The sequence below is a fragment of the Cyanistes caeruleus genome, chromosome 2 (assembly GCF_971803275.1).
Source record: "Cyanistes caeruleus chromosome 2, bCyaCae1.hap1.1, whole genome shotgun sequence".
Classification (NCBI taxonomy): Eukaryota; Metazoa; Chordata; class Aves; order Passeriformes; family Paridae; genus Cyanistes; species Cyanistes caeruleus.
This window is the reverse complement of record NC_141702.1, coordinates 25638475-25650607: the sequence shown is the minus strand read 5'-3', so window position 1 is coordinate 25650607 and position 12133 is coordinate 25638475. Positions and strand designations below refer to the sequence as shown.

Sequence of the window (12133 nt, the reverse complement as noted above, 5' to 3'; positions counted from 1 at the left end):
TATGATCGTGTACTAGAGTGCTTTTTTATTGGGCTGCTGTTATTTTGGAGCTGCCTCATGCTGTCCCTTCTTCTCCAACCTGACTAAACTTTCCTTAGCTTGTGGGGGGAACAATTGCCTTTTGCTGTAATTAATATCGAGTCAAAGTTCTTTAAGTCCGCTGTGTCCTTTAGCATTTCCCTTAACAGCAGGGTTTGCTTTTGACAACAAAATGTTTCATTACAATTTAATTACAAATACTGGCTCCCAAAAATCATAGAGAAATATGAAAATCATAGATGAGCTGAACCACCTTCTGAAGTCACTTGTGTCTCTCTGGCAAACTGAATATCTGTCTGATTTTTTCAGTGAGAACATTAAGTTAGATGGGAGGAACCTGTACTAAAGTGTTGGTTAATTTGTCACAGAAAAGCATGTCTTTAAAAAGAGTAGGATGCTCAGTGAAAGTAAAGGGGCTTACTCTGCATTATTTATAAAAGTCATATGCCATTACTTGCTTGACAAATATTGTTTTTCATAGGTTGCTATGTTTTGTTTTCTTGTTTTGCATGTTTTTAATAGACTGAATATAAAGATTTTATCACAACACCATTCTTAATAGTATAAAACAGTCAACATGTTTGACCTGCCATTTGTTTATTTCACCTGTAGGTATTTATGGAACCATTTATGTAACAAACTGCTTGGAAATTGTTGGTTTTATTATTATTTATTGGTATTCTACAGAGATCCCACTGAAGCACTGTGGTTTGGACAACGCACCACAGTTTTATCAGTGAATAAGCTGAGTTCTTAAATGAGTGCCCGATTTCTTTACTCTTGCAATGTGCAGGTTCTTCACAATTCCCTTCAGTCGGCTGAGTGTTTCACATTGTCGTGGGCAAACATGACACGCACGTGTTGATGCAATTTATTTTTACAGCTTAATAATGTGCTTTGAGTTATCACTCTTCTAAGCTCTGGTGTTCTGTTTTCCCCTTAGGGATACGATGATGGATATGGGGGTGAATATGATGATCCAAGCTATGAGGCATATGATAACAGTTATGCCACCCAAACACAAAGGTAGGCATTTGTGCTTTTATATTATTTCTCCAAAGTACACTTTTTTTAATCTTAGTTTTTCATGTAAATTTCCTGGTTTATTTTCCATATTAAATTTTACAAAATCTCAGAGTACTTTAGAAAGCTATCAAAAAGTAATAATCACAGTCAGAGTTTATATACAGAGATTCAGATGAAGCAAAAATGTGAGCAGCTGTGCATTTAAAATTGGTGCAAATTAAGTGTAATTTTTTTTTTGTAACAAGCGATTACATCTTTTTCTTATTTGATGTTATTCTGAACTTGTTTGTGCCCTTTTTTTTATCTTTTACTGGTGATAAGTTTTGAAGGACATCTCATACCATGTTTTAGGAAAAACCAGAAGGAAATTAAAAAAATATTTGCAATGGTAACCTGTTTCTGGTTGGCATCCACCATCAAGGTAAACTATAGAAGGGAGTTACGTGGCAGAAGTAAGGCTGAAACTATCTGGTTTTGACCAGTTATTTTCTAAGCAACTCTCAGAATTTATAAGTTTGGAAATTTATTTTTTTGTCCTTGTGATGTGGAAACATAGGGAAAAGCTACATTCACATCTTTTATTGATTTGTGTCAGTAAGATAAGGCAACAAAAATGATCCCATTTTTATAAACATGCAACTCACACACTCATCCATTAATGTGCCAGTCAGTGCATATTTATTAAATAAGGAATGGCATAATTTTCACTTTTAAGCTAAAGGATAAAAGGGTCCTTCAGCCAGTTATTCAGAAAGTGCTGCTATGCGTGGCTAAAACAACTTGTAAGGTTGTGGAAAGGTAAATAAAATTCTAACAAGAAAAGACACAGATTTTAACTGAGTTAGTGTGGCTCTCACTGAGCAAGAAAGTGATGTATATACATATAGAGTTCTACACTCCCAAGGCCAGAGGGCCTTTAACTTGCTTTTTTGGTTAGCCATGTTTTTCACTGAATGCTTTGCTGATGTAAATGCCTGTCAGAATTACATTCAGCTCTGGAACTGCTGTAGTGAGTGATACTTGAGTGGATAAGAAAAACTTTATAAGTATTTTTATATCCAGTAAAGTATATTTAAAAAGGATTTGTCACAACTAAATGTGAACTCCGTCAAGTATACTTTAACACTTTCAAGTAATTATACATTACTAGCTGCACCCATCATGTCATTGTGTAGGTAGGTATTCTTATCAAATGTACATCAACTTGTTTTAAAAAAATTCAATTTTTGCTACATGAGTGAATTGTCACAGGAGATATTGCTTCTGATGTAAAAACAAAAATTAGTTGGAAATATCTTCCTATGACATTGCTTTATATCATCTGAATTAACCTGTAATTTCTTTGCAAGTGTATGTTCCAGGCAACTAAATGAAAAATATATCAACTTTATGAGGAGTATATTATAATGCAGCTAGAACTAGTAGTGATAATTTGATACAAGAAAGAAAATTTATAGTCACTTAATTTAGTAAATTAAACAGCTATTAAATTTAGTCATCAGATATGTTTTCTACTAATTTGAGCTACCTCTAGGATACCTAATATGTTTAAAATCTGCGACTAAAACATTTCCTTTTGAAATATATGACAGGACATGTGGTCCTATTTACCCATGTTGAGTGGCACTTAATGCCTCAAGTAGCCTATTGATTTCAAAGAGAGCACTTTCAGAGCTACATGCTTCTCATTCCAAAGATTTAAAGAACAAATGGACCATTAAATACACAATCTGTATTTCTGCACCTTATCAGCCATTTAGCTTCATAAAAATGCCTGCTTACTGAGCGAAAAATAAAAATAATAATACAATACAGTGAAATAGCGTGCCCAAAATATTTGGTCAGATGCGTATTTTAAAATGTTTTCTCCAATATCTTGCATAATAGTATGTTCCAGTCCTATGAGACTTACCATGCGCACACCTAACAAAGAAGACAAGTAGTACAGCTCCAAATTACTTACTTATCTCATCTGGTATGTCATTTAAAGGAAAAAAATAATAAAACCTTGCCAACAATGTCTGTGCTCAGCCAGAAAATTATCATTGCTTCCCTCTGCAGGGGTTGACTGAAATTCTAAAGCATAAGATGAGAAGAAATTGTAGTGAGGGGCTTGATGCAGAGTACCAAGATTTCTGTTCATGTTAAGGGCGGAGTTTCCTGTTGCTTTTTATGGCTTATTAGGGAATCAGTGTGGGAATTCTTAGAGATACTTTTGTTTGACCGTCTTGCTGTGTATGTTGACCAAGCCTTGTTCTCTTCATTGCTTCAAAAAGAACATGTTGGGGTGGAGGGTCATGAACAACCAGGGTAGATGGTCTGAGCTCAGGCTGACTTTGGTGTGCTTTAGAGCAGAGCTCATAGTGTCATGCCTTGTTCTCCTGCTCTACCCATGCACGGACTGAAGATAGTTTGGACAGCCTGCCACCACCACCCTTTACCCTTGCCTTTGTCTTCCATAGATACTTCTTGTATCTATGGGTACTTGCAGATACTTCTTGTATGTACTGCCCATTTGCCAGAGCCTTTCTGCCCCATTCATTATGGGGGCCTCTGCTGTCCAAGAGGTCTGATTTGGAATTTTGCAAACTAAACTCTGCCAACAGCAGAGAAAACGAGCACGATACAGACATGCATGATGCATAGGATTATGGTTTAGTAGAAGGAGCACCACAAATACCAATCCCCAAGACAATTCAGATTCTGTACTTCAGCGCACAATTATCTAAAAGTTTATACTAAAAGTCAGGGATGGTGTTGCAGATCCAACAATACACTTGGTATAGGTCCTTCTCTAATAGACTTCTCTAATGAACTTCTCCAGACAGAAAGCTCTGTCCTTCATGACAGCAGTCTGATTTTTAGGGTTGAAACTAGGGGGATGGGTCAACTGAGGAAGAGGTCATGACAGAGTCTCAGAATCGGGCTGAAATGAAACCCACAGTAAGTCTGCGTGTCTGAACAATCTAAAAGGCGTCTTAAGCACACTTTGAAATGGAGCAAAGAAGCAACTTGAAGAAAGAGAAAAGCAGGACTCTCACTATGGTAAGTACCACCTGTACCTTATTAACTTGGGGAGACTTATTTTAGATATAAGAGAATTATGGGTTATGACAGTCTATATTGCATGGAGGTATGTCTTGCTTTAAATAGCAGAAGATGTATTTGTAAAGCCCGTTTTTCCCTCCTGGGAAAAACAGACAGTCCCATAATGACAACCCAGAACACAAGATGGAACCTCAGGACAGATTTAAATGAACTGTCTGTCCTTCCCAACTGAGTCTGTAAACATTATTTGCAGGATTCTGTGAAAGATTACACATTTTCTGAGGACATCTAGAAAGCCTGCTCATTTTAGAATTTTTTTCATACAGATGTCAAAATACAATTTTTAAGGTAATTGCAATGAATGCTTTGTCCAGTACCAAAAAGAACAAAGAAACAACCATGTCAGTGGGCAGGAGAAGACACCAGTTCTGACATATTTCCCATGAGCAGTATTGCACTGTAATTTGAATTTCTCGATGAAACTTCATTTTCCCCTCTATCTTCCCCTCCTTTCCATATAATGTGAAAATGGATCTAGTTGATAAGAATTATCTGCCTGTCCAGACACACCGAGATATTCAGTCATTGTTAAGTTCATACACTATTCTCTGTGTACTTGAAAGTAAGGCAGAGGACACTCAAAACCTCTCTGCCAGCTAGATTTACCTCCCAAAACTCTAGTCTGACAACTTTATTTAAAAATTTAGACATAGAAGTGTTAATTTCCAACTCAGCTGTAACACAGAAAATGTTGGAAAATCCTATTAGCTTTCAAAATGTAATACACTTTTTGACTTTCTTACCAGGAACTTCTAAATCTGTTGAAATATCACCACTATCCAGGATTCATGGGCTGAAATCACTAGATCACCAGAAGAAGAGGATGCAAGGTTTTGTGAGAGATGTAGAAGATAAGCCTCTTTTGTTACTCAGAGGTTGTTAGGGATCAGATTGTCCCACATGCAGACTGTGGCCAGACTCCTCAGCCAAGACCAACAGAATAATTTGGTGGAAATGGATCATTTGCTGATGAATCGTGATGGCCAAAAGAGTCTTCAGCTCTGCTACCATATCTACAGTCATCTCCACTGGCCTTTGTGTCTCTTCCAGCACCAACAGTTTCATTTCAAAGATACCATGTCTCACAGCCAAAGGAGATACCAAGGAAACCTGGGACTGACTGGCCAGTCATGGGATGAACCAGGAAGGGTATAGTCTCTTTAATCCACTTGTGCCAAACTTATCCAGCCATACGTAAACAGTGGTGCCGAACAGGGAAGAGCAAAGGAAGCCAATGATTTTCTGATGAAGCTTAAAATTTGAATTTGATGTTATTTCCCTGTTCCAGTGCCTGGCATGAATACTCATTCATTGATCCATTCTGGTTGTTGTAGATGGTATATTGGCAGTGGCTTTCAGGTCTGGTTGCCTGGCTTTTTATTCTGCCTTTTTTCTGTATGCCTTTTGTTGAAAACAGCTCAGCAGCAAAATGAGTTGCCGTGTGCTGTGTAAGGAAAGAAGAGCTTATGACTCCCACCTTAGGCTGTAAATAGACTTGTAAATATCAGGAAACCCATCACTTACTGACAAGAAGAATAAATAATTCAGTGATAAAAGACATGAAAATAGTGCACAACGTTGCTGTTACAGATTCCATCCCAGCAGTACAGGCCTTGTGATAGCATGTTGTCATCCTAGCTGTGACTGCAAGATGACATCGGTAAAATGCATTTCTCATGCCTGCCTGCACCCAGCCTCACTAATAATAATAATAATAATAACAGTAACCCAATTTTAGGACTTTGAAGCAATTCTGGGCAAAATATTTACTGTTAATCTTGGAAACAATTTACGTAATGCTTTAGGCAGCAGTCCTCTGGATAGACATTTCATGCTGGTATGCCAGTCATTTTGGCCTAAGAACTTCTTTTTGGTCTGTCAAACTCATACTTCAAACCCATCCTGTATCTGCTGAGCACATAATCAAACTTCTGTTTCTGATACAGAATTGCATATTAGAGGCCATGTCATCTCTGAATTTCCCCTCTAAGATATTAGTTCAGAATTTAAGTTTTAATGTAATAAAATAGATCTAGAACAAATTCTAAGTTCTTGCAAGATTTGAAGACTCACAAACATTGTGTTAGATAATTGATAAAACTGAATTATCTTAGAGGACTGAAGAAGAAAAAAAGGTGCATTAACAGAGAAGTTCAAGTTGACTGATATCTTTCACCTCGCTGAATTGAGTTTAATTCAAAAGGTACAATAATACCTAAAGCTGCGCTGTGAAGTGCAAAGTCCAATTGGGCATCTGTTTTTCATTACTGGTCACAAACAGAAGTAAAAGGACAAAAGTGCTGCCTGTGTCCAGTATGCTGCTATGGAAAATAGATACTGTGACCATATCAGTGTAGTTTTATGCCAATGACTAGTTTGTAGCAATACCTAGCCATTCAGCTTCTAATAGGTGCTACGTTCTTCTAATTACTCACACCCACGGAAAATTTCAAGAGCATATTCAGCCACTGAAGTTGAATATATGACAAGTTACTGACTTTGAAAATAAACTGTTTTCCCTGGTTATTGTTTCTGTTGCAAAGTTCATGTTATCTACTCTAAAACTTGTGTTTATAGCTTCTTTGTTCTGCAGTGTGGGCTGCTAGTACAGGAGCTTTAGGGATCACTTCCTTATTTCTGATCTGATATGCAGGAGTACAACATGGACCACAGTTCAGTCCATGTCACTTATGTGGCTTACAATAGAATCACATCAGTGCAAAGCCATGCTGCAAAATGATTTAGGAAGAGTATTTTATCCAGTTGTATCTCCCAAGAATTATTTGCATCAGCAGGATATATTTGCCTGAGCTCCAGTTCATCCTGGTTATCCTTGCTTGACCTCCAGATATCAAGGTACTGTATGTATATCTGTTTCTGAAGATGAGTTTCTCAAAGCATTGGTAAAATAACAGTAAATAAGTAAAATAACAGACTAGTACACTTTTAAAGACAGCAGTGTAAGGTTCAGCTGGGTGCACACGTTCCTTGGTAAACTCTATTCAGAAGTCCCACTGTTTTCAACTATTTGCTTTGTGCAAAGTTCCAGCAGATTAGTTGTGAGCTATCCATAGTTAAATGAAAGAATTTTGTCCTTAGTTTAAAAGCAATGGTTTGACAAGACTGTGAATAATCATTAATTGAATCAGTAGATTATCACATAGTTAAATGTTTTGGTGATACAGTCAGAGGTTTGCACTTCTCACTGTTAGAATATTATAATGTAGTAAAATACACAGACACATAAATATAGTCCAGGCTGCAATAGGTAAAACAGTTACACTGATTCTTTGCAAACTTAGATATTCATTATTATTATTTTCTCTACTACTCCCTCTTTCACTTTTTAAACACTATGCACTGTATGTATATTTTTTCATATTTCATTTTGGCTATGTGCTTATATCCGCTTGTCTTTAAATAAAGATTTCCCTGTATTTTATTTCCAATCTGTTGAAATCAGTCAAGGCAGGAAGCCTAGAATATGACATTTTATGTATCTTTACAGCAATCTACTTATGGCATTCATCATCAAAAGCTGTTTTCAAATGCCATTTCTCATTTATTTGATCCAATGAACAAAGTGGAATCAAATTTCACTACTCTGAACTAGAGGAAAGTTTTTTCCTCTAAAACTGTCTAGAATTCCTAAAATGCTGCATCATCCACTTTGCAAATACTGTGTCTGCAGACATTTGGTATTATATTCTGAAACAGTCATAATTCTATATCTATAAGAGAATGACAGTGGAATGTAGAATAGATAAATAGAAATTGCCATGTGAAATTAAATGGCAGTTTGGTTTATATTTCATATTTTTCAAAAAGTTCAGAACATGAAGTCATCTTGCAGTTATGTTGGCTCTCCAATCCTGTGCTTGTATAAATTTACTGCCTTCATTGTTTATAATAGTTTTAAATTCATCTTTTCAGTAGCATAAAATCAAACATACAAAAATGCTGGAGACAGTTGAATCTAGTTTGGTTTCAGGCATGTTGTAAGGTACTAAATAAATCCAGGAGTATGGTAATAGAGATATTCTCCTCTGTTAAAAATATTGGATACAATCAAAACTGAGCTTTCAGGAAAAGGGAGACTTTATCCACTAAAATGTTTACCATATTATTCCATTAGTTCTAAAGAAGTATTGAGTGAAGGACTATATTTGTGATTTAAGACTAAGTCCTGTAAGTTCCTATATTCAAAAGATTTGTCATTTTCCTTATAGATACAATGCTCTATTAAGTAAAAATGTTCCAGTAAATTTCAAATTCCTAGAAGGATTGTTTCTTTATTCACACATTTCCATGATGAGATACCATTTTGTAAAAATTTCATATAATGTAACTCACTTGAATGCAGATCTTGCTCACCTATCTTCCAGGCAGAAGCTCTGTGTAAACAGCTTTTCTTTCATGGCCAACTGTGTGCTAAATCCTTCATATAGGAGGGAGAAGCTTTACAAACACAAGACATGTTTTATGTCTTATATAAAACAACTACAGCAACATTAGACTGGATCCTGTTAGCACAGGAACTGAATATTTGATTGTACCAGTTATTGATGTTGGGAGCTGAAAACACCAAAGATTTCTGAGCAGAAATTATATAGGGAAAGAAGGAGATAATTTTATATAGACCAAGAGTTCAAAGGATCCGTTTGAGGATGTGAAAAAGAGACTTGTCTAAGATATTGAATCCCACCTCTAAAATATTAAATCCCACTTTTAGGATTCTTGTGAGCTGTACTGGGCATTAGCTTGACTCCAAAATCTTGTCTAAAGGCAGCCCTGACTGGGATGTATCTCTAAAGGAATGATAAATGTTCATTCACCTGTATTCATGTATAGATGCTGATTGCAAACTGTCAAAGGCTAGGAATCTCTCCTCAGAGAGTTCCAATCCCAAACCACAGTACTGGTTCACTCTCACATTCTTGAGTTCAACAACACAAAGATGAAAGTATCTCAAATTATTTTTACTTCTTCAAAGGCTAGTGTACAAGTTTTTAGCCTATTTCATTATGAGTCTGAACTGTGGAACTTGACTGACATCAGCTGAATCTCTAGTTTGAACCAATTCATGTATTTCACAAAAGAAGCCTAATTATTATCTAATGGCAGAGTTATAATTCCAGTGATTTATCAAAAGCCTCTAAATTGGCTAGTTCCTTCCCAGCATTTCCCAATAAAATATACTGACATATACTCTACCAGTTTAAAAGTACCATTAGGAAAGAAAAAGAAAATGTTTTAAAGGAAAATATAATCTGCTAAATCTAAATTAACAGGTCTACTCAAAGATTTTCCATTTCTTAGGATCTTTTAGGACAGACTACAGAACACACTTGTGTACAGATTCACTCATTAGCAATGTTTAAATATGAACTCTTTCTTGTACCTTTCTGCTTTGGCTTTAGAGAGCCCATTGTATGTCTGCAGCCACACTTGAGAATAAAGGCCTAGATGCATCCTTCACCAAAAAAAAAAAAAGCCCAAAGAACAAAAAGAGAGAAAGGAAGAACAAAACAAAACCCCCCCACACAACCAAAGAGCACAAGGGAACAAGAAGTGCTTCTGTTCTTCTGTTCTTGCAATGTTCTGCTGCCTTGTATTACTGCAGCTGTAAGAGTAAGAGCAGCCAGGGAGCCAGATGGTTTTGTTGATAACCCAGGCTCTCTTGCCAGCAGCTTCCTGCAGGTGCAGGAAGAGATTGGTCAAAGGCTAATGCAATCTATTCATTAATGCATGTCTTCCTGCACCTAACCCCAGTGACCTCTGAGTGGTGAGCATCACACTTCCCTTGGGTAGCTTGCTGACTCAAGAGTCAGGCTTTCATGGCTTCAGTCTTAGCCCTTTTGTTTGTGCTTCTCAGCCTAAACCACTTTAAAGCGCTATTCTCTACAGGCTTCTGAGCAAAAAGCTGTGTGGCTTCCCATGGGTGTTGACACAGTCAAACTGGAATTCAGTTTTTGGTATTAATATCAATTTTAAAAAGTCGCAGTTAACAAGTGGTTAAAAGTCTTTGTTGGCTTTAAAGGTTGCCATTTAGGTACAGTCTCTGTACTTGAGCCTTCGTCATATCATGGGAGCCCTAGATAATACAGTTTGCAAGGCACTAAAGGACCCTTATCTCTCAAAAACAAGCATCTTCTGCTGGTTTGAGTTTGGGGTTTTTTTAGGAAACTGATCCAGCTTTATCAGAGTTTATGGAAACTTTGATCTCAAATCTTTTAAAATGAACATGTTGAGAAATATTAACCAAAATAAAAAGTAAAAAACTTAAAGCATAAATAGGTAACAATTATGAAGATTTCCAGTAGATGTATTATTAATCTCCTTGTCCACAGAGTAGGAATTAGGACAGGGTCATATATCTGTGTTGTAAATACTTCTTATAGAGAAAAATAACATCAGAGTTTCTCATATACAAACCCAATTAAACTGCTTGTAAAGTACATACCCCTGTGTATATCAATTTTTCCATGATTGCTACCTGTAGAAGGTTACTAAGGTGTAAGTCATAGTACATCAAGACCTCTATGTTTCAGAAATCTGGTGTTAAAGTATAGTGCAAGTAAAAGCTGAGAAGTTGGTAATGAGTTAATCCTATCTGCTTTATAGAATGTGTTGCATCCTGCTTTCAGGTGGGTGCATGTACTTTAAGTAAATTACATTTCATGTTGCTTGAAAGTAATGAATGCTAATGATAGATAATGGTGTTTTGTTTCCAATTAGCACTGCCAAGAGAGTCAGTGGTTTCTAGAGCTCATGATCACTATATTTTCCAGGAACAGTCTGAGAACTATAAAATTATATAAACAAGTATTATTTATGCTGAATGCACTTGCTGATTGCTTCATTCTCAGTTGGCCATAATGAAAATGGAACTACTTCTCTCTGTAGTTCAGTAATTTTTAAAAAAAGAATGGTTTTAAAGCCGTAATCTATCACATATTTTTGATAAATATCACCCATTGTTTACTTTGCTATAAAACAGGAAAATGTCTACAACTAAATGCAGATAACAGATTATAGTGAGTATTCAGAGAGGTTTCAAATAAGGCAGATGAATGGATAAACAGTCTGGCCCACAAAATACGAGTTTAAGTCTGGTATTTTATAGTAAGAATTAAGTTTTGTTCACTTACATATTCTTCAAAACACTTTTCAATATGAGTTAGCAAGGAATTTAAAATGCCATTTTGGCTCAAATCTACAAAAGAGATGTTATATTCAGGGAAATAAAGTTGGAGGACTTAAATGACAATCGTGTATTGTGCTATGAATTACGTGTTTTCAGGAATGTGTTTTGTGCTGACAGACATCAAATATGTGGTATGTAACAAATTTCTTCCTTTTTATAGTTGTAATAGAGCTTGTTTCTTATTTTATGATTGTTTGTGTATTAACTTAGTATTCTGTTGATAGTGTATTTCAGTTCAGAATGTTCACTGCAGGATTTTTATCTCACATTCTTATTACCTCTATGATTGTGTGTTTCTTTCTTAAATAAAAGCTTACAACACCGATAATGGAGCAATGAATCTTTTACCTGCTCTTGCAAGTCTTGTTCTGCTGGATATTATGTTGATGGGTAATAGCTCAAGGCCCTCATCAGTGATCACTGAAGGCAGGACTGATGTTGATAAGTTATTGGCCTTTGGATTGGCCTCCTTTTAAAGCTAACCTCTGGAGGCAGCTGCTTTGGTTTGCAAAACGTATCAGGAAGAGATATTAGCATCCTATCTGCTGGCAGAAGATGGTTCTGGTGTTTCTTTTCTTTTAACACTGCTCACTAGTCCAACACCCTTCTCCACCCAGGAAAGCAGGCAGTATGCCAAAATGAAGCTTCTAAAATTAGTTTTTCATAGGGCTGTCTGCCAGAGCTGGGTGGTATGTCATGTGTCTGTTCTGAACAGTCCAAGTCATTTCTTATGTCTAAGCCATGAGCTTATAG

The 12133-nt window shown here is 36.3% G+C and overlaps 1 protein-coding gene and 1 long non-coding RNA gene across 32 annotated transcripts in view; both read left to right on the top strand.

The window, feature by feature from the left end:
• The window catches only part of KHDRBS2 (KH RNA binding domain containing, signal transduction associated 2), a 403209-nt gene that overhangs the window by 288002 nt on the left and 103074 nt on the right, over nt 1–12133 (top strand). For all 31 annotated transcript variants that reach the window (XR_015282867.1, XR_015282864.1, XR_015282865.1 and 28 more), the window contains one exon: nt 983–1065. Coding sequence is in view for 3 of the 31 variants with exons in the window: in XM_086876178.1 (XP_086732304.1) it covers nt 983–1065 (83 nt within the window). In the remaining 28 variants the exon portion in view is untranslated. The remainder of the gene's footprint in view (nt 1–982; nt 1066–12133) is intronic.
• On the top strand, nt 4010–9682 carry LOC147654676 (uncharacterized). The gene is made up of 2 exons (XR_015282886.1): nt 4010–4110; nt 4920–9682. It is a non-coding gene; the product is annotated as an uncharacterized LOC147654676 (long non-coding RNA).